Genomic DNA, 20,183 nt, shown 5'->3' with positions numbered 1-20,183 from the left:
CCTCCCCCTCGATCCGCTTCAGGGTTCCAGCCTTGGTCGGTTCTCGAGAGAGGCCAAGGACCGCTTGTGTAGTTGGGTCGGTGGTTAGAAGGGTCTTCTAGGATGCATCAGGGCGATACGGTGTAGGCTGAATTGCATAATCGGTACGAAAAGGAAATGCAGCGTAGAGGCCAAACGTACGACGGGTTTCCAGACGGAGGGGTCAAAAGCGTGAGGTCGGGTCTTGTTTACGCTCCTGGACGGCTTGTTTTGTTTGCATGGTTGCGGGCCAACCCCACCAACGAACGAGCCGAGCCGGGCAGAGCATGGCAGAGCATGGCAGAGCATGGCAGAGCAGGGCAGAGCAGGGCAGGGGTCAGCTTTCCAGCAGCTGGCATCAACTCGATCCTCCGAGGGAGGCTTGGCATTGTCAATCAGATCAGTTTCAGCATCTGCCCGGAGGAACGCATGTACTGTGTATCCTTGATGGCTTCCCGCACCCACCATCAACCACACCAAGCAGATGCAAGAGCGTACGTTTTGGGTCACGTTTGACAACTGCGGCCACTGGTCCCAGAAATGCCGGCCGTTCTATTCACGAAGGGGTATCATCAAACGCAGTTCCATGCCCCGCAGGGGCCAAACTTTTTTTTTTTTTTCCTTCTGCCTCAGATCCGGTCGTATCGCATCCCGCCTTGGGTTGTCTAGTAGAAGAAGCCAATGATCTTGCCAGAGACGTGCTTGCGACGGGCCTCCTCGTGGTCCATGATGCCGGCCGAGGTGGTGAGGATGACGTAGCCGAACTGACGGGCGGGGAGCAGCTTGACAACCCACTTCTCGAGCTCCGAGAGGCGGACGTTGTAGCGGGGGGAGATGACACCGCACTTGTTCAGGCTGCAGACGAACCGTCAGCGATCGGGTCGTTTCATGTCCAAGTCTCGCATGGGATGTACTCACCGGCCGTTGAGCTGGACAACGATCTTGCCGCTGCGGTGGTTGTCGACCTCCTCGAACTCGCCAATGTAGCCTGGAGAGCGTCCAGTCAGTGGTTTGTTGCGCGAGATTAAACATTCGCCGTCACAGGCAGGCTCCGGAAACGTGTAAGACCCTCGCATTGGTGTTTAATATCTCGGCAACTTAAAGGGCTTCGATCGTGGGGCAGAGGAGACCGTTGCCTAGTTATCATGCCGAAGGTTCTGCGGGAACCGCGAGAAAGGTCCAGGGAGGGTCGTTGCACGTTTCGTCGGAGCTGCCGAGTCGGGAGGAGGCGGAGAGGCATCGGGACGTACCGTGGCGCTGCATGACCTGCAGGAACTTGACAATGACCTTGGACGAGGGCCGGATCAGGACCTGGCGCTTGCCGGCCTTCTCGGCGTTGTTGATGTTGTTGAGGGCATCGTGCAGGACGGAGGTGCGGACCATTTTGGCGGTGTTGTCGGGACCGAGATTCTCAGATCGTCACGTTGAAATGAGGTATCTGCCCAAGGGAGCCGAAGCGTGCTTCTGTTAGCCTTCCGAGGCTCGAAGAGCGTGGAGAGTGCCCTCGTTGACGGCCGCAAGAGGGTTCTGCCTGCTCAGTTGCCGATGGAGGAGAACGTATCACGGGTCGACCGTCGGGCGTTGGAGGGGCGTGTAGCAGCCCTTCAGCCGGCCCATGATTGCTCTCCTCGGCCTTCGCGAAAGGCATCGTCCTGTTGACGAGTCATACTGGTGGCTGGGATTCACATACCTCGTGGGGAGGGCGAGGGGCCTGGCGAAAAGAAGTGCCGGTGATGCTGATCAGGTCGGGTCGAGAAGGAGGGAGGCTTTTGCAACAAAAGTCCACTCTCCAAAAAAACGACCTGGGAAATTCGACCGGCCACGCGGGCGCTGTGGTGGTGGCGGTGGTCCGTGCTTCTGAAAAACTTGCCCTAACGGCCTGGATTGGTGGTGGGTCTGTCCAAATCAGGCCTAGCGTCTTCTGACGTGAAGCGCGAACCTGCGGAACCACTCCATTCACCGCCCACAAACCTGATTGGGTGGGGCGCCCAGGCCGCACACATTAATCCTCCAACTTTCTTTGCGCTCAGTGTCCCTCCCAACCCACGAAAAAAAAAAGAACCCCCCCCCCAACAACCATCAACTCTTCGAGGATCGTAACCGACAGCTTACCTGCAACAAACAACGTCAAGATGGTGAGCCGACCCATTGCACCGCCAGATCCCCCCGTCTCCCCCCCCCGTCTCTCCCCCGTCGACGCCCTTTCTCCTCCGACAATGTCTCCAATCTCCCATAATGGGCAACCCCGCTAACATGGCTGTTTTCCCCCCCGTCTAGTCGGACGTAGAAGAGACCAACGCCCCCGGCGCCGAGGAGGTCGAGGTGTCGGCCGAGGCCACCAAGGGCCAGATGTCGGTGCTGGACGCCCTCAAGGGCGTGCTCAAGCTCTCCCTGATGCACGACGGCCTTGCCCGCGGCCTCCGTGAGGCTTCCAAGGCCCTCGACCGCCGCCAGGCGCACATGTGCGTCCTCAACGAGTCGTGCGAGGAGGAGGCCTACAAGAAGCTCGTCATTGCCCTGTGCTCCGAGCACAAGATCCCCCTCATCAAGGTGCCCGATGGCAAGCAGCTCGGCGAGTGGGCCGGCCTTTGTAAGTTTGGCTTTCCTTTCCTCCGCTCCGGTGAACACTCCGGAGGCTGCCCTCCGTACAAGAAGCATGAGACGGGGTTTGCTGACGGCGTGCGTCTGCTATAGGCGTCCTGGACCGCGAGGGCAACGCCCGCAAGGTCGTCAACTGCTCTTGCGTCGTCGTCAAGGACTGGGGTGAGGAGTCGCAGGAGCGCTCGATCCTGCTCAACTACTTCCAGCAGGAGGCGTAAAGAGCCCGCGCGTGCAGGCAAGCATCTCGGCATTTCCCCCCCACCTTCGCGGGGACCAGGAAGGAAGATGGGTAACGACAGGGCCGGAGTTGGGGCAGGGTTCTACGACGGCCGTCAAGGCCTGATGATGACATGTTGCTCTTGGGTTGACTCGGGTTTTTCTCGCTGGCTGGCAAAACAAAATTCGGACGGCGGGATTGGCATGGGAACCTCTCTCCACGCGCGGTTACCCATCAATGCATTCCAATGGCATAGAGGACTCGGCGAGATGGAAATGAAAAAAAGACACCCCGCCACTGGGCGTTCCGGTTGGCATTCACCCTTTTCTCTCTCTCTGCTACTTGCGGCCCTCGACCATGATGATGTGATAACCAAACTGCGTCTTGACCCTTTCGTACGTGGGATTGCTGACCGTGCTTGGAGCCAGCTTGAAGGCCACCTCCTCGAACTGGGGATCCAGATTCCCCTTGGTCTGCCAGCCGAGGGAACCTCCTGCGGGTCGCCAACGGCGCGTGAGCACCTATGTCCGTGACATGTAGACCGACCGTCTTGCAGAAGCAATCGCAGCGGAGGGGGGAGAGGAAAAACGACATCGACTCACCGGCCTTTGCCTTGTCCTCGGACATCTCCTTGGCCACGTCGTCAAACCTCTCGCCGTTCTTTAGCCTCTCCATGGCTTGCTCGCTCTTGCTGAACTTTTCGCACTGTCCGCGTTGCCCGTCGTCGTTAGCAAAAGCGCTGCGTAAAAGATGTATTGACTGCTCTGAAAAGGACAAGAGAGAAGGAAAAAAGCAAACAAAAAAGAAAGAAAGAAAGAAAGAAAGAAAGAAGGAAAGGCGTAACAGCCAAGTCCTCCCTCCATCCTCCCATCCAATCCATCCCACGAATAAAACAGCGTAAAAGAAGCAAGCAAAAACAAAAAAAAAAAAAAAAAAAAAAAAGGGACGAGAGACACAACCTACCAAGATGTGCCTGACGTTGATGCTCATGGCCCCCTTCAGCTTGGAGTTCTTCCCTTCCTCACCGGCACCGCCGCCGTCATTCTTGCCCTTCTTGCCCCCCTTGCCGCCCTTGTCGTCAGCCTTGGAATCCTTTTTGGAGTCCTTCTTGGGGTCTTTTCCCTTGGCCATCCTTGTCGTTTGCTTTCTCTCTCTCTCTCTCTCTCCCTCTCTCTCTGTGTATGTATGTATGTGTCTGCCTCCCCTCTGTGGTCTCTGGAGTTCTCGGTTGGACCGTCACGCCGCCCTCTCTTGTATGTCAGTGGGGGGGTTGCGGTCTTGACTGGACAGAGCAGGCCGTTTTGTGACTTGAAGTCAAAAGAAAAAAAGAAAAGAAAAAGTCAACCCCTTCAAAGTTTGGTGCGGTCCAGGTCTGTCCTGAAAACTCGGTTTCCTTTCATGGATGAGCGAGGTTGTCTTAGGGAGGGAAGGCAGATGAGAAGCTCTTCCATGTGGTGGTGGATGAAGTTGCCGCTCCTCTCACGCACACACAAACCTGTGGCCAGATCAGGGTTAGGGTTTGATGGGGATGCGGTGTACGCCCGACTCGGCATGTCCAAGCAGCGAACCAGGAGCCATGTCCTCGTTCAGCATCCGGGGGGTGGAGAGGGTCGGTTCAGGAATTCCCATGATAGAAAGCGTGAGCACCACGTAGTAGGTAAGGGGTAGGCACCGAGACAGGGAAGCAGGCTGGTCGGTTGGGGTCGAGGGGTGGTAACTCGGAACTGGGCGCAACAGCTGGAGGAACTCGGGAGGAGAAGTAAGGGCCCTCAACGCTCCAGAAGGCTAGGTTCCGGTGGTGTGGTGATGGCGTATTCATCTCTATATAGTATATCATCTCGAAAGCACCATAGCCATGAACGCCCGGTCGTATGCAAGAATCCATCTTACGTTTCCCTTTCCTAAACCACGTCTGCGAAGCCCTCGTTGCTGCAAAGAACCCCAAACACCGCAACTGCTGCAGATAACATGATGAAAATGAAGGATGCTGAAAGTACACGTTCGAAAAATACCATGGAATCTCCCGCCCGCACCCAGGAAAGGATTGAAAACGCCATTCAACTCCTAGTTTCCAACCCGCCTCGCCTCCGTGGTAGACCCGGCCGACAGAACAGAAAGAAGCTGTCAAAAAAGCAACCCCACAACTCCACATATGCTCGTTGTCCAAATGTTCTATTACAAGACTTGATAATGTTCAAGGCGGAAACGAATCGACCGAGAAGGAACCCCATAATCACGCCAGATCCGAGGTCTGCACTTTTTTCAGCCTGGACGACGCCCACCTCCTCATCGCTCCCGGCTCCGTATGTATCGAGCTGATCTTAGTGACACGCGACATGCCTGAAGCCGACATCATGCCCTGGTCCGTGTCTTCAGGAGCCACGCCGGGCGAATCGATGGCACTAACAGTTCTGGCCAGAGGCTCCGTCGACCTCCGCATGGGCGGCTCGAACTCGGAGCGGAGCGAATGGTTGACGTGCAGGTGCGGCATGGGCGGGCCCGGGTGAAGCAGCGACGTAAAGATCTTGCTGCCTCTATCGCGGCTGATGCTCCTGGCTTTTGAGCCGGCGGCGTTCAGCCCCGCGGGGCTGACGAAGGCGTTGGCCGAGTTTTGCGAGGCGCGGCGGGCGAGGCGTTCCATGTCCTCGGCCGCCTCACGAGCGTTGAGGGATTCGCTGGGCAGGAGAATGGCGCGGTCGAGACCGTAGGGCAGGCCACGGTGGCGGCCGCGGATCATCATGGCGACGAGGACGAGCTTTCCGATGGTGCTAAACTGGGAGCACAGCGAGGCGTTGACGCCCGGGTACCCGAGAGACATGCCGACGGTGCCGTAGGCGCTGACGACCTCGAAGAGGACGGCGAATTGGTTAAACTCGCCGTTCATGAGCTTGGGGCCCTCGGCGATGCAGAGGATGAAGAAGCCGAGGACGATGTACCACAAGTCGAACGACAGCTGGCGGCGCAGGTGAGATCCGACGTACGAGAGGTCGCTTTGGTTGCTCTGGTTGAGCTGCTCATCCGTGTCGGTGCTGTAGATGCCCAGCGACTTTTCTTCGTAGACGTTGGTGCGGCGGACGGAGATGGCGATGGGGAAGACGGAAATGTACATCATGACCATGTACGAGAACTGCACCGCGGGATGCAGCTCCGAGAGGTTGACGCACGAAAACCCGGCGGTCCTGGTTGAGGCCGCCTCGAAAACCCCGTTGAGGACCTTGAGGCCGGCCGGCAGGTTGACCACGGGGGCGGCGCTGAGCTGTCGAGGGGGTCAGCATTGCGTGACAGATGACGCGAGGGAGCGGGAAGTAGGCAGACGCACATCCAAAACGATAAAAAACATGACGTCGAGCCCATTCATAATAAGCAGCAGACCGAAGAGCCACCAGGTGGCGGCCGAGGGGAACAGCAGCGTGAAGCAGCGGCGGGGGTGGTCGAGCAAGAACCTCAGCTCCTCGTAGATGCCGGAGCTGACGGGGACGAGGTGGGAGGCGACCCAGATCATGCAGCGCAGCATGATGGGAAACCCCGTGTTGCCGATGATGATGAGAAAGCTCATCAACAACAGCGGCCACGTGGCGGTGTTGAACGAGTTCATGCTATCGGGCGTCAGGGTGAACCCGAGGTCCATGAAGGCCGAGCTCGACGTGAAGAAGGCCCACCACGTCCTGCTGACGCCGGCGCTGCTGACGATTGCGCTCCAGGGCTGCGTGTTCAGGATCCACGGCAGGAGGCCGACGAGGCCGAAGGCCATGAAGCCCCAGAAATAGACGGCCAGGATGACGGCCAGCGTCTTTAGCGACCGGTACTCGATGCCGCCGAGCTCCTCGCGCTGCTCTTCGGTCAGGTTGGGGAAGGTAGAGTTGCGGCCGATGGTGGGCTCGAAGCTGAGGTAGGGGGTCCCGTCGACCTTTTCGCGCGAGAAGGCGGTGCGCATCGCCTGCAACGACGGTCGCCGATGCAAGATGCCATTCGAATCGCCGCTCGTCGTGCCTCCCTTGGAGAACGCCTTGTTCCATCCCCGGCGCAGAAACTTGGGTATCCTCGACTTCACCGAGGCGTAGAAAGGGCGGCGGGAATCCTCGGAGGACGAGGCCAAGGATGACATGGACGGCACCCTTCGGCGTTCGGGCTCTTGGATGGTGATGGCTTGCTGCCGAGCGTCGTAGATGGGAGTCAACGACCCCGGGAGTCCGGGAGTTGCGCCCTCGTCTCCGGCCTGGCTCTCGGTGGCGTCGGGCTCCTCTTCCTCGCCCGCCCGGACCGGCTTCGGCACCATCCCCCGCTCGACGTCCCTGGGGTTGGGGATGCGCAGGACTTCGTCGTCGCCCTTGCGCTGCCGCTCCACAAAGTCGATGTGGTCTGGGGCGGGATAAGAGGCCGGGGTCGCGCCGTTGGAAGGGGCGGGCGGTGCCTTGAACGTCGTCGAGGCTAGGCTGTCGTTCCTCGAGACGGTGGGCGCCAAGCGGGCGTCGGATCTGCGGCGCGAGGGTGCGGCGGGCGGCGCGCCGTTGGCCGGAGGGGCGGCGTTCTGGTCCGAAGATGCGGCAGGAGGGGCATCGCCGAGGACGGTACCGTCGTTGTTGATGCGGGTCCGGGTGCCGCCAAGCATAACGGTGATCTTGCGGCCGTTCACGGCCTTCTCGGGATCCATCGAATCGACGCGGTTGAGGCGGGCCTTGGATTTGGAGATGGTACCCCTTCGCCGGCGTGCCTCGCTGGCAATATGTTGAAATCGTTTCTCGAACCAGTAGAGGCGCAGCCACACGACGAACGTGTTGATGGTAATGGGGTTCGTCAGCCAGGGCCAGAGATACAGTATGACTTGCTGGACCGTGTTCAGCATGTTGATGTCAACCGTGTTGAGGCCCGCCTGGGTGCTGGAGCCGGCGGCAAGGAAGAAAGCATCAATGAAGTCTATGCGACCCTTGCCAGACGCGAAGACGAGGACCGAGCCCACGATTACCATGGCGACGATGTACATATCTGGGCAGCGCCTCATGTCAGCTTGGGTGGCTGCTTTCCGCGGCGGCTTGCGGGTGCAAAAGCGACTCACAATGGGCGGAGATAAAGTTGAAGTGCGGGTGCTTGGAGAAGAAGGACGGCCGCACCGCCTCTATCCCGGCCCTGATGGTGTTTTTGAGGGCATCCATGGCGCCGGTTGGTGACGGCTTGGAGCCGGGAGATGGCTTGAGGTGGTGGGATGAGAGGTCCGGGTAACAAGCGACGATGGGAACGCGATGGCGGGGAGACGGCAAGCAGGACGAGCAACGCAGAAAGGCAGACGGTCTGCTTGCATCGACCTGGCCGTCGTCGGGCAGTCTGGCCTGACGGATCTGGTTGCTAGCTGCAGCTGCCTGCAGAGCAGGAATCAGAGAAGGCGGCTGCTCCGGGACGACATGACCGCAAGAGGACCGTGAAAGGTGGGAAAGCTTGTCGGGCGCCGAGGGATTGGGGCCTCGAGAGGAGAGGCAAGCTAAGATATCTATGGTAGAAGGGTGGACAAGAGTGATACAAGGATAAAGAGCGGACCGATGTCGACGTGGATCTCGGAGGTCTGGGCAGCTTGGTCAAAGGCGTCCAAGAGATAGCATCGCTTCGTCGGCGCCACCCGAAAAGGGACGATTCCCACCGTATTCAGAGGCGGCAATTCCTCCCACGGATGGGCCCCTTGCCAGTCGGCAGCCAGGCCGCTGCCGAGTCTGCGCAAGCGGTGAATCGATGCCGTCGTTCCCCGGGTGCTTTTCCCTGACCGACGTGGGTATGTCGAATGGTACCGAGTAGTACAAGTACGAGAAAGAAAAGAGGTGAAAAAGTGCTTGGGTTTCTTTCCGTTCTTTTGGAAGCCTTTGATAACTATCCAAAAGCAGCGATGCAAGGGTTCGAAGGGGCAACTGACCGGGGTGTGGGGGGAGGGGGGCGTGTGCTTCTGCGAGCGAGACCCGAGCTGGCAGCCAATCAGAACTGGGCGGATGGGTCTCTGCATGTCTTGGCCAGGCTTGGCCCGCAGCGCCAAGAAGGAACCGGCCTTGGCCCAGGCCGGGCGACTCAACTGCATGGCTGTCATCCGGGAATCGATCTGGGTCTCCCAAAAACGTTGCATTGGTGAAGCACGTGGGGCCAGCTCGACAGATTAGACGGCAACCGGGGGACGGGACTTGAGGGTGGTGTGAAATCAACTCAAGGGGTGTTACAACAGAGGAGGCCCTTGATGCAGTATGTACTGCGTACTGTGTAACGAGACGGTCATGGACTTTCATGGCTGGTGGGCTTATCACAAGGCGCCATGTCTCCGGGTCTCTGAGGTGGCCAAGCCCTCATGACATAACTGCGATATGTACCAAGTTCAGCATGCCGGTTCACGAGACGTTGCCGACCAATAGGGAAGTCTTGGGCCGCCGTGGCTTGGATGTCGTAGCCGCAAAGCCGTTGTGCCGACCGACAGATCTGCCCACCGATCAGAGGCGAAAGACGGCTGTTACGGAATTTCCATTATCGTTGGCTTTGCTGTTATTCGTGTGTCAAGACTCGGCCATCTGTGTAAGTTTGACGTCTCCCCACATCCCATGCACAACGGCTCAGCAAAAACAGGGAACACCAGGGAACGCCGACATCAAGCCGGGCTTCCCTCACCTGTTGTTGCACATCTTGCGCCGGGGGGCTTCAGGTAGGTAGGGTTGTGTGTTCCATTATCCGATTGAGTAACGTTATCGGTAGCATTTGCATGGAGCGACCTGATTCCAGAGTGGATATGCGTGGTTTTGTCAGAGCTCAGCCAAACCACGAGCGTTTCCAACCAAAAGCCAAGGGCGTGAGCCAAGGTAACATCGCAACGAGTATCAGAAAACGGTCACCAGACGAAAAAAAAAAAAAAAAAAAAAAAAAAAGGGGGGGGGGGGGGGGGAGACAGGAAACAACACAGAAAGATAGAGAGAGGCCCTACGCCTTGGATCCCGGGAGGAACCCTTGCACGGAGGATTCGGTGACGTATGTCGCGACGCGGGTTGGGGAGGGACGGCGGAGAACTTTCTGTTGTCCATCACAGCTTGCTGCAGGCTGATACGGCAAAGAGACCCCCCGACCCCCCCCCCCCCCCCCCTCCGGGGACGGGAGGTCGATCCCTATAGTAGAGCCATTGGTGGCTTCCCGCCCCGGCTTGGCATGCCTGATGATGAAAGGTTGAGACGAATGGCAACGAGTTCCTGAAAGATACCTCACACGGAGACCCATCCACCGGCAAGTCAGCCAAAGCATTGGCAGTGACAAGGAGTACGACATCAACATGAAAACCGGATGAAGGAACCCTTGAGAGCTACGTGGACAGCTTTTCATCCCGTAACGTTTTTGATGTTTCCTTGGTATTGCGTCTGGCAGGCATCCCACACTGCCGGGTGCTCACCACTTGCACACAGGGTTCCGTCTCGTTCCATGCATCAGGCCCATTGTGCCCAGCAGCGCAACGGGATATCAGCATAGGGCCTGGCAAAGATCCCGAGAACGCGTCTGGGACCGGGACCCGCCTCCAGTCCGTCCGGGCGCCTGTTGAGGTACCGACCATGGCAGTGAAACCGGGAGGGATGGCCTCTTCAGTGCCCAGCCCGATGATGCCAATGCGCAGCCCCGGGAAGCGTAGAGTGGTTTGGAAAAGGTCCGGGGCGGTTTGGTCGAGAATGGCATTTCTTTGGTCTAACATGGTATACATGGTGTACACGGCCACCCATGGCGCCAACCAACACCCGCATCCTTCCCTCTCCGCCCCAGCCTCCTTCCAAGCCGTTACTAGGTACTACTTCTGCTGCTGCTGCTGCTGCTGCTTCTACTTCTTCTTGGCCGCCTTCGCGCCCTTGGCGTTCTTCCCACCCGCCCCGGCCGCCGACTTGGCGGTCGAAAACACCTTTCTCGTCCGCTTCCACTCAAACACCAGGTTCTCGACGCTGCCCATGTCGTGCTTGGGCTGGCGCATGTACGTCAACCTGGCGCGGCGGGCCCGCTTGGGAGCGCGCTTGATGATGTCGATGCCCGCCACGTTCTTGTTGTAGATCTTGAACCACATCTCGACGCCGATCTTGCCGAGGTGGTTGCGCAGCAGCACGGCCGAGTCGATCCCCCGCCGCCGGATCGACATGACCACGCCCGCGAACGGCTCGCCGCCGCGGCGGTGGGTGATCATGAGCACGTCGCCCGGCTTGACGGCGTCGCGGTTTTTGCCGAACATGGCGGTTCGTACGCCGGTGGGGTCGAGGCGCTTGATCTGCGCCTCGTGGAGGGCCTGGAGGACGTTGCTGGGCGGCGGGGACGCGTTCTTGACGCCGGCGACGGTGCCTTGCGGGTAGACGGCGAAGGCGGTGCGGATGGTCTTCTTCTTGGGGTCGGTGATGGGATCTGGGGAGGGGTCGTCAGCAGGAGGGTCCAGGGCCGAACCGAGCCGATCCCGCCGGGGGAAGGCATGAACGGAAGGCGGAATCAAAGCGCCGGGGATGTGCTTTGCGTACAGAAGCCGTGTTGTACTGGCGGCTTGGACGTCGTCTGGGAGGCTTCCGTGGCCATGTGTCGCACGAGCAACCTCTGATGCCGGGTCTGTCGAAGAGTCGCTTTGAGACAGCCCAAGGGCCGCCTCGCCAAGGGAGCAGCGTTCATGGTTGGTGTGTGACGGCCCCGAGGGAGAGGGGGGGGGGAGAGTGGGGAGGTGGTGGAGGGAGCTGTGCACCGACGAGCGGGGACGGCAGCTGGCGCGAGCGCTAGGGACGGGGGAGGTTGCTGAGCTCACAGCGGTGGTGTTGGTGATGGTTGAGAGCGGGCGTTGATTCAAGAAACCTCAAAAAGTCTTGGCGCGAAACCGGGCTCCGAGCCAATGGTTCCCCGCCAATGGCCGTGGTGGGGCCGTTGCAGAGACCCGCTAAAATTTCCGCCCCGCCAATCCGAGGCTGCGACGGCTTCTCAGAACATGGCGACTCTTGGTGGACGTCTGAATTTCATGGTGAGAGAAAGCCTTCACCACCCACCGCACACCCCCGCCCTCCACCACCCTCGGCCATGTTCCTCACAAGAGCATCCAACACCGCCGCCCGGGCGGCGGGAGCCCGGACATGGCTCCCCCTATTGGCCAACGGCGGGGCCGCCCTCCGAGGGCAACAATGCTTCTCCACGAGCCCGGCCCGCCAAGGTGCGTCAAGAACAACAAGAACATGACGGGAGGCGCCGAGAAGGGAGACAGAGGGAGAGAGAGAGAGAGAGGGAGAGAAAAAGGAAAAGAACCTTTTGCATGCTAACGCCCTCCCCCGCGGCAGGGAACCACATCATCACCTTCCGGCCCTCCTCCACCCCCGAGCTGGACCAGCTCCTCGAAGACTTTCGCCACAAGATCATCCTGCCCACCTACCTCTCCCCCGAACAGCGCCGGCGCATCTACAACCCTCGCCAGAAGCAATCCCTCATCAACGACCCGGTGACCATGGAGATCGACGGCGTCATCCACCGCTTCCGCTACGTCGACCAGGTCCGCGACCTGCCGAGCACGACAAAGACCCTCGCCGCCGCCATCAAGATGATGCGCAGCGAGGACGACTTCCGCAACGTGCGCCCCCTGCTCGAGGGCGCCCGGCGCGCCGGCCGCAAGCTCAACCACCCCCTCATCGGCTCCCTGATCCGCCGCGCCGCCGAGCACGACGCGCTCGACGTGGTGCTCGAGTGCGCCAAGGCGGCCGACAAGACGGGCATCAAGCTTGACCGGTCCGAGTACATCGCCCAGCTGCTCGTGTGGCTCCAGTGGCCGGCGATCCGCAGCGGGTTCGCCGCCGACGAGACCAAGGCGGCGCTGCGCCGCGTGGGCCGCGTCGTCGACCTGCTCGAGGAGGACGAGGAGGTCCACCGCCCCGACCTCGCCACCCGGGGGGCCTTCCCCTTCTACCGCGACCCCCAGGTCCTGGCCATGAGGCTGCACATGGCGGCGGCCAGGGCCGTGCACCACCGCAAGGGCAAGGACGATTCCGAGGGCAACGTGAGCAAGTGGGCGGCGGAGCTGATGGCGCTGTGGCCCGAGGGCAAGGGCCTGCTGGACCTGCAGCCCGACGAGGCGTACCGCGACAAGAACAAGCTGGAGTACATGCTGGATCGCAGCCAGTACCTGTGGGTCGCGTCGCCGGTCCTGCACGGCCTCACGCTCGCCGCCCAGGTGGTGGATCCGGCGCTGACCATGCAGCTGCAGAACCGCGCCGACAAGGTCGAGGAGGAGGTCCAGGCGGCGCTGGCCTCGGACAAGCTGAGCGCCAAGGGCCGGGGCCGGGCGATGTACGATGCTTTGTTCCGCCGGGAGCAGGGGCAGGAGGAAGCGTCGGAGTAAAAGGTGTTTGAACGGCTTTCGACATGGGCTACTGGCGCTCCCTTGGAACGTGTGTGTATGTGTGTGTATGTGTGTGTATGTGTGTGTGTGTACAAGTATACAACTGTGTAGACTTTTTTCTTCTTCTTTTGGATGTGTATACCACCATATATATTCAATCCATCAAACAAAACAACCACCACCCCACGCTCTCCCCCCCTCCCCAAAGTGACACCCAACGCCTTGGCCCAGGCCCTATTTTCTCTCCCCTCCCCCCCCCAGCGTTTTCTTTTCAAGGCAGCACAATGTACTTCTTGAGATGCTCCGGAATCGCACCCAGCAAGCCCTTGGACTCGAGCCACTTGCGCGAGAACAGGCGATCGGCGTACCGGTACGCGCCGTCGGCCAGGATGGTGACGACGGTGTGGCCGCGGCCCAGCTTCTCGGCCACCTCCTTGGCCGCCACGACGTTGAGCGCCGAGCTGGCGCCCAGGTACAGCCCCTCCTCGTCCAGGCAGCGGTACACCATCTCGATGCTCTTTTCGTCGCTGATGTGCAGCGAGCCGTCGAGCAGGTCCAGGTCCGGCTTCAGGTTGTCCGTGATGCGGCCCTGGCCGATGCCCTCGGTGATGCTGGACCCGGTCCGCTCGAGCAGCTTGCCGCCCGAGCTGATGTAGGCGTGCAGCACGCTGCCGGGCGGGTCGGCGAGGAAGCTCTTGACGCGGCCGCCCGAGACGTCCTTGAGGTAGCGCGTCGTGCCGGCCAGCGTGCCCGCCGTGCCCGTCGCGCACGTGAAGGCGTCCACCTTGCCGCCCGTCTGGTGCCAGATCTCGGGGCCCGTCGTCTCGATGTGCGCGCGCCGGTTGGCCGTGTTGTCGAACTGGTTGGTCCAGACGGCGTTGTCGAGCGACTCGGCGTGGCGGCGGGCCTGGTGGTTGTAGTTTTGCGGGTTCTCAAACGCGACGGCCGGCACCGGGTACACCTCGGCGCCGAGGAGGCGGAGGAGGTCGATCTTGCCCTGGGACTGCGTGTTGGGCATGTAGATGACGAGCTTGTAGCCCCGGCTGCGGCAGACGTGGGCGAGCCCGATGCCCGTGTTGCCCGCCGTGCCCTCGACGACGGTGCCTCCCGGCCGGAGAAGGCCGCGCTCCTCGGCGTCGAGGACGACGTACAGGGCCGCGCGGTCCTTGACGGACCCGCCGGGGTTCATGAACTCGGCCTTGCCGAGCACCTCGCAGCCCGTCTGCTCCGAGATGCGGTTGAGACGGATGAGGGGGGTGTTGCCAATGGCTGTGGGCACAAGCGTCTTGTTAGCCGGCTGCTGATCCTTTTGGACGGTGGGGGGGGGGGGGTGTTCCCTCGTCGTCAGGGCCTCGTACCTCCTGTCAACCCCCTGGCGACTCCCTGGGCCTTGGCTACGGCGATCAAGTGCGGTGACGGCTCGGCGGCGGCGGAGGCGGCGACGCCGGCCAGGCGCCTTGCGCTTGTCGAGAAGCTGCGGGCGAACATGGAGGGCGGCGTTGTGTGGGGTTGTCGATCTCGTCTGACGTGTTGGACAGGTTGCGTGTTCTGGTCCGCCCGGTTGGGGTTGGAGGCGCAGCAGCTCTGGCCGATGTCGCCGTCAACAAAACAAGCTGAAGAAGCTGCAACGTTGTGTACGCAGTAATAACGGAAGACCCGGGAACGTGGGGCGCTTTCAAGCGACAGAAGCATGCCACCCCGTCCCGTCCCACTGCCGATTGCGCAATCGGACGCTAAACCGCGGAGGTCGGAGTGGGTCCGGGGACTCGGCCAGGGCCCGCCGGGTCTGGCGCCCGGGAATGTTCCGTGTAATTACTGTGTACCTGGTGTGGCACCAGTAAGCCCACACGTTACGTAACGTAATGTAATGCATGTTACATTGTTACACCATACGCGGGCGCCGCGTCCAACCTTGGCAAACCGATTTGCATCTCTGTGGTTTCCATCCCTCCATCCTTTTTCTCGGCCCATACGCAACGCAACGCAACGCAGCGCAGCGCAACGCAACGCGTCCAACCCTCGAAACCCGGAGCGCCATGGCGGCCACCGACGATGCACCCAAGTCGCCGTCATCGTCGTCGCTCGACGACCTTTCCGACCTCTCGAGCATCGCCGGTACAGGCGACAACGTGAACGGCAGCGACGCCGAGGAGCCCCCCCCGATCGAATGGCTCGCAACGTCGCGCTCGCGGCGCTCCACCGCCGGCAACCGCATGAAATCGCTGCTCGCCAACGAAGAGCCCGCGGCGACCGATTCCGACCTCGAACTGCTCTTTGCCGAAGACGAGGATGACGCCGGATTCACCGACGATGCCGTCGAGGACCTCTCGGATGTGCAGATGGACTCGTCGTCCGACGACGAGGACAAGGAGGAGAAAGGGGACGACCTGGAGGGCGAAAAGGAGCTCGAGCGCCAGGAACGCGAGAGGCGCGCCGCCGAGCGCAAGCGCAAGAAGGCCCAGGAGGCCATCCCCGCCCGCTTCCGCAAGAAGGTCCGCATCGAGCAGCCCGCCGCCCGCCCGCCGCGACCCAAGAAAAAGTCGGAACGCATCAGCTGGCTCCCGTCGCCCGCCGACATGCCGACCCGCGCCTCGGAGCGCCAGACGACCAAGCTGAGCAAGCAGCAGCTGCACCAAAAGATGGTCTCGGACGAGCTCCGGCGGCGGAAGCAGATCGAAAGGATGGAGAAGAAGGCCAAGCAGCTCGAGGCCATGAAGAAGCCCCCCATGACCCAAGAGCAGCGCCTCGCCGAGGCGGCCATCACCGAGAAGCGCAACGCCAAGAGCCTGAACCGGTGGGAGGAAGCCGAGAAGCAGCGCGAGGAGGAACGCTTGAGGAAGATCGCCGCCCTGCACAGCCGCAAGCTGGACGGGCCGGTCGTGACGTTCTGGAGCGGCATCCAGGAGCTGCAGGAAGGCCAGGCGAAGCACGTCGGCAACTTGGTGTCGATGGAGGAGAAGGCGCCGCGGAAGAAGAGGCAGTCGGCCGCGGCAGCTCTGGCGGCGAAGGAGGCGGCCGAGGCAGGGGCTCCGACGGTCCCGGACGCCCCGGGTGCGACCAAGGCGCCAGGGCCTCAGGGCGTCAAGGCCGAGCAGCCCGACACGACGCCGTTGGACAGCACGGTCCCCGCCCCTCCGCCGCTTCCGCCGGGTTCTGGGCCGCCAGGGACAGGGCAGGCGCCGGTGTCAAGTTCAGCACCGACACCCGCTCAAGCGACAGCGCCCAGCCCGGCATCAACGCCATCCGAATCATCGCCGGCGGCAGCGACTCCAGCGACAGCGACAGCACCGGCGACGACTCAAGCGGCCGCATCCAGCCTGGCACCACCGCCATCAGAGCCATCACCGGCGGCGACGACTCCAGCGACAGCGCCAGCAACAGCTCCAGCAGCAGCTCCAGCGACAGCGTCAACACCAGCTCCAGCAACAACACCAACGGCAGCGCCAGAGACAGCGCCAACACCAGCCCCGATGGGCCCTCCTCCGATCCCTCCGCCGCCAATCCTCCCTCCTCCACCCGTGGCCCAACCGAACAGTTCTGGCGTCCTGGCGGCCCCTGTCCTTGCCCCGCCTGCGGGAGCCTCTCCTGGGACAGCGCAGATGCCCGTGCCAGCGCTACCGATGCCCTCCACAGGCCCGAAACCTTTCCTCGCCGCCCCAAACACGACGCACGCCCCTTCGCCCCTCTCTGTACCTCCGTCCGCCCGTCCTGCTGCCGTGACGCCACAGCCGATATCCCATGGCCCTTCCACGCCTGCTTCCCAGCCCACGGCGCCGCCACCATCGACTTCTACGACGACACCCACCACCGCCGTCCCGCCACCGCCATTACCTGCCGTTGTCAGCCCTCAAACGGCTCAAGGACAGCCGCAGCCTTCACAGGCCCAGACGCAACCTCCACAAACGCAGCCAGGACCTCTGCAACGACCAACACAGCCGGCACAGCCGACACAGCCGCCAGCACAACCGGCGCCACCACCAACACCACCAGTACAGCCAGCACAACCGCCGGCACAACCCGCCTCGGCTCTGCCTCTCAACACCCCTCAGGACCCTCCTTCCGCCGCCCCGGACGGCCCTCCCCGCGAAGGAAAGGTGACGCGCAGCTGCATTATCCTCCAGAACTTTGACGAGCAGGCCATCAAAGACAAGCAGGTCCAAGCGCAGATTCTGTTCGGGCGCAAGATGAACAGGCTCGCAAGTAAGTTTGTGACCCGACCCCGTCCTTCTCATGGCGGCCGCCATGCATTTTGAAAGCCCCCCCCCCCCCCCTTCCAAGCCCCGCCCAACCCCGAGCTCACGCTTGCGACCAACAGAACCCGCCCACCCCCCGCTCTGCGTCATCACCAACCAGCCCGCCCGCTACCGCGACCCCAAGACGGGCCTGCCCTACTACAACGCCTACGCCTACCGCGAGATCCAGCGCGTCGTCCGGGGAGACTACAAGTGGAGCCGCCTGGCCGGCGCCTGGGTCGGCCGCGGGGATTACGCTGCGAGGGGCGTGCCTGAATGGTTTCTCGACCCGTCCAAGGCGGTGCCTGCGGAGCAGCCCGCTGCCGAGACGCCCGCTGAGCCGGCCCCGGCGCCCGTTGAGGATCATGCCGCGGCCGCTGCGGGGCCCGAAGGGGTGGTCAAGACGGAGGAAAAGGATCAGGATCCCGCGAGCGCTCCGACCGCTGCTGCTGCTGCTGCTGCTGCCGCCGGTGCTGACGGGCCGAGGTTAGCGCCTACGCAGCCGGCGGTTCCGGCGGCGGCTCCGGCCGCACCCGCCGGGGGCAGCAGCTGAAGCGTTCCTTGCTCCTTGGGGTACAAAAGGTGCCTTTGCAACAATCCAGGAGAAAAGTGAGGCGTTGCCCCGCCGCAGCGCCGATGCGTGTTTGACTCGCATATATTCGGTCTCCCTTGGATGGTATCACATGTGACCCGCATGCATGACATGACGCCCATGGCCGCTCCGGAACGCCGTAACCCTTCATCGCCTCTCCGCATGATTCATCGCCAACCCCTCTCGCGCGGCCCCCAAGAAACGCGCACGGCCCATGAAACCTTTTGAGCCCAACGTGACGCAACCAACCTCACGACTCGTCCATCCTCTCCCCCTCCTGCTGAGCCTGCGGTTTCCCTCCGCCATGGTTCGTCGGAATCGCGCCCCCCAGCAGCCCAACGATCCCTTCCAACCCTTCCACCTCTCCCCTCCCCAACCCCCTGCCTCCTGCTTCCCCCTCCAGCTCGACGCCGTCCCTCACCTCGCCGTCCTTCCCTAGCTCCAAACCGCGCACGTTCTCGAGATGCCTGCGCGTGGCAAACTCGACGTACTCGAGACGTTCCCTGCGCCAGCTCTTCTTCTTTGTCTTGTCGTCCGAGTCCGAGTCGGAGTGGCTGCCGCCGCTGCCGCCGCCGCCGGCGTCGTTCGCGAGGCGCGGCATGAAGGTGCTGCGCAGCGTGGCAGACAGCTCGCGCAAGGCTTGCAGCTGGGAGAGGGAGAAGGCGGCGGTGGTGGTGAGGGGCGTGGAGGCGTCCGAGAGGGAGAGGTCGCCCTTGTTGTGGAGGAACGATAGCGGGGGTTGGGCTTTTTGCTGGTCTGTTCCCGCCTGCTGGTCGGGCCCGAGCCCGTCGTTGTCGTCGAGGTTGACCGTCTTGGCCGAGGTCGCTGCTGCTGCTGTTGCTGCTGAAGACGCCGACGCCGAGGCAGAAGAAGCAGCTGGCTCCGTCTTGATGGCCGTCCCGGCCCCGGTCCCCTGAACCGCACCGACCAGGCGGCGCACCTCGCCCAGCAGCGCCGCCGTGCGCGCCCGCTCCTCCACGAGCATGCAGTGCAGCCGCTGGCTGGCTTGCAGGCGCCGGCGGAGGCGGTTAACGCTCCCGACGGTCCAGCGCGTTGCGTCCTCGCCGCCCTCCCCGGGTCCCGAAGATATATCCATCTCCTCCAGCTCCTTGGCAAGCGACCACACCAAGCCCTCCTCTTCCGCCTCCTCCTCCTCCTCCTTTTTCTTCTTCTGCTGCGCATCATCATCCGCGCCCGCCTCCTTGTCCCCGTTCGCCTGCCCCCCTTCCTCCTCCTCTTTTCGACGCTTCCCGTTGGCCTCCCCCTTCTTTCTCCTCTCCTTCTCCACCCACCCAAAGTCCAACCCCTCGTAATGCCCCAGGCGCAACCACTCCATCTCGTTTGGCCTCAGGCACAAGATGTTGCGCATGACGTAAATCTCAAACACGTCAAAGTTCTTGTCGATGCTCGCCCACAGGAGCGTCTCGAGCTGGTGCGTGCCGCTCTCGATCTCGTCGCGGTGGCGGCGGGCAGCGGCCGCCTCGTCGTCGCCGTCGTCGTCGTTATCGTCGTCGCCATCCTCGCCTGCCCCGGGAGGCTGCCTGTTCCCGCGCGCCTTCTTGGCCTGCCTTGCTCGCGCCGAGGGGCGGAAGCCTAAGCTTGCCGGCGGCGCGTTGAGGAGGCCTTGCTCGATGGAGTGCAGGGCGCGCTCGGCAAGAAAGTTTACAGAGTTGATGATTTCGTCGAGCAGGCTCTGGGAAGGTGAAGGGTGTTTGTTAGTGTGAGCGTACCAATAGCCACGAGAGAGGGGGTGAGGAGGGAGGGAGGGAGGGAGGAAGGGAGGGGAAGAGTTCAGGCGGGAAACATCCAAAAGAAAGAAAAACAAAACAAAACACATACGACTGGGGCATAACCGAAATGCTCCGTCAGGAGCTCCGTGTCGGATCTTGAGGCCATTGCGGGGTGAGGCGGCTATGGGAGGGAATGGGGAAAAGGTTGCGGGTTGCGATGATGTCCTGGGGCGGGTTGCAACCGATCAAAGTCGCGTTGCGACGCGTTCTGATGGGACGCAGCCCCCACCACTGAAGGGTTAGGGTTTCACATATGCCAGTTGGTTCGCAGGGTCCAAGCGAGGACAGGTCCAACGTTCCAAGAGAAACATCGTACAACACCACGGCAGCCCTCTTCTTTGCCATACAATGAGTCGCTGTGACATGCTGTTGCTATTCTTGTTGACCCGTCCCAAGG

General features: G+C 61.9%; 9 protein-coding genes across 9 annotated transcripts; 3 read left to right on the top strand and 6 right to left on the bottom strand.

Moving 5' to 3' along the window:
* Nucleotides 1-683: 683 nt before the first annotated feature.
* On the bottom strand, nt 684-1,401 carry VTJ83DRAFT_1188 (40S ribosomal protein uS8; the record flags this gene model as incomplete). Its single annotated transcript, XM_071007319.1, has 3 exons — nt 684-873; nt 937-1,006; nt 1,269-1,401. The coding sequence occupies 3 exons, from the start codon at nt 1,399-1,401 to the stop codon at nt 684-686; spliced, it is 393 nt and encodes a 130-aa protein (XP_070870541.1).
* Nucleotides 1,402-2,150: 749 nt separating this feature from the next.
* Nucleotides 2,151-2,837, top strand: VTJ83DRAFT_1187 (40S ribosomal protein eS12; the record flags this gene model as incomplete). The annotated part of the gene is made up of 3 exons (XM_071007318.1): nt 2,151-2,153; nt 2,296-2,608; nt 2,713-2,837. The coding sequence occupies 3 exons, from the start codon at nt 2,151-2,153 to the stop codon at nt 2,835-2,837; spliced, it is 441 nt and encodes a 146-aa protein (XP_070870540.1).
* A 337-nt stretch (nt 2,838-3,174) lies between these two features.
* VTJ83DRAFT_1186 (uncharacterized protein) lies at nt 3,175-3,967 on the bottom strand (the record flags this gene model as incomplete). The annotated part of the gene is made up of 3 exons (XM_071007317.1): nt 3,175-3,329; nt 3,439-3,541; nt 3,800-3,967. 3 exons carry the CDS (start codon nt 3,965-3,967, stop codon nt 3,175-3,177), a joined length of 426 nt encoding a protein of 141 aa, XP_070870539.1.
* A 1,102-nt stretch (nt 3,968-5,069) lies between these two features.
* On the bottom strand, nt 5,070-7,986 carry VTJ83DRAFT_1185 (uncharacterized protein; the record flags this gene model as incomplete). The annotated part of the gene is made up of 3 exons (XM_071007316.1): nt 5,070-6,092; nt 6,156-7,819; nt 7,890-7,986. The coding sequence occupies 3 exons, from the start codon at nt 7,984-7,986 to the stop codon at nt 5,070-5,072; spliced, it is 2,784 nt and encodes a 927-aa protein (XP_070870538.1).
* Nucleotides 7,987-10,649: 2,663 nt separating this feature from the next.
* VTJ83DRAFT_1184 (mitochondrial 54S ribosomal protein bL19m) lies at nt 10,650-11,470 on the bottom strand (the record flags this gene model as incomplete). Its single annotated transcript, XM_071007315.1, has 2 exons — nt 10,650-11,215; nt 11,326-11,470. 2 exons carry the CDS (start codon nt 11,468-11,470, stop codon nt 10,650-10,652), a joined length of 711 nt encoding a protein of 236 aa, XP_070870537.1.
* Nucleotides 11,471-11,866: 396 nt separating this feature from the next.
* Nucleotides 11,867-13,172, top strand: VTJ83DRAFT_1183 (uncharacterized protein; the record flags this gene model as incomplete). Its single annotated transcript, XM_071007314.1, has 2 exons — nt 11,867-11,996; nt 12,121-13,172. The coding sequence occupies 2 exons, from the start codon at nt 11,867-11,869 to the stop codon at nt 13,170-13,172; spliced, it is 1,182 nt and encodes a 393-aa protein (XP_070870536.1).
* Nucleotides 13,173-13,443: 271 nt separating this feature from the next.
* VTJ83DRAFT_1182 (uncharacterized protein) lies at nt 13,444-14,660 on the bottom strand (the record flags this gene model as incomplete). The annotated part of the gene is made up of 2 exons (XM_071007313.1): nt 13,444-14,441; nt 14,531-14,660. 2 exons carry the CDS (start codon nt 14,658-14,660, stop codon nt 13,444-13,446), a joined length of 1,128 nt encoding a protein of 375 aa, XP_070870535.1.
* Nucleotides 14,661-15,208: 548 nt separating this feature from the next.
* VTJ83DRAFT_1181 (uncharacterized protein) lies at nt 15,209-17,957 on the top strand (the record flags this gene model as incomplete). The annotated part of the gene is made up of 2 exons (XM_071007312.1): nt 15,209-17,372; nt 17,488-17,957. 2 exons carry the CDS (start codon nt 15,209-15,211, stop codon nt 17,955-17,957), a joined length of 2,634 nt encoding a protein of 877 aa, XP_070870534.1.
* Nucleotides 17,958-18,246: 289 nt separating this feature from the next.
* VTJ83DRAFT_1180 (uncharacterized protein) lies at nt 18,247-19,892 on the bottom strand (the record flags this gene model as incomplete). The annotated part of the gene is made up of 2 exons (XM_071007311.1): nt 18,247-19,689; nt 19,836-19,892. 2 exons carry the CDS (start codon nt 19,890-19,892, stop codon nt 18,247-18,249), a joined length of 1,500 nt encoding a protein of 499 aa, XP_070870533.1.
* Between the last annotated feature and the right edge of the window lie 291 nt (nt 19,893-20,183).

This window comes from Remersonia thermophila, chromosome 1, assembly GCF_042764415.1.
Source record: "Remersonia thermophila strain ATCC 22073 chromosome 1, whole genome shotgun sequence".
NCBI lineage: Eukaryota > Fungi > Ascomycota > Sordariomycetes > Sordariales > Chaetomiaceae > Remersonia > Remersonia thermophila.
The sequence above is the reverse complement of the archived record's forward strand: the minus strand, read 5'-3'. Positions and strand labels throughout refer to the sequence as shown.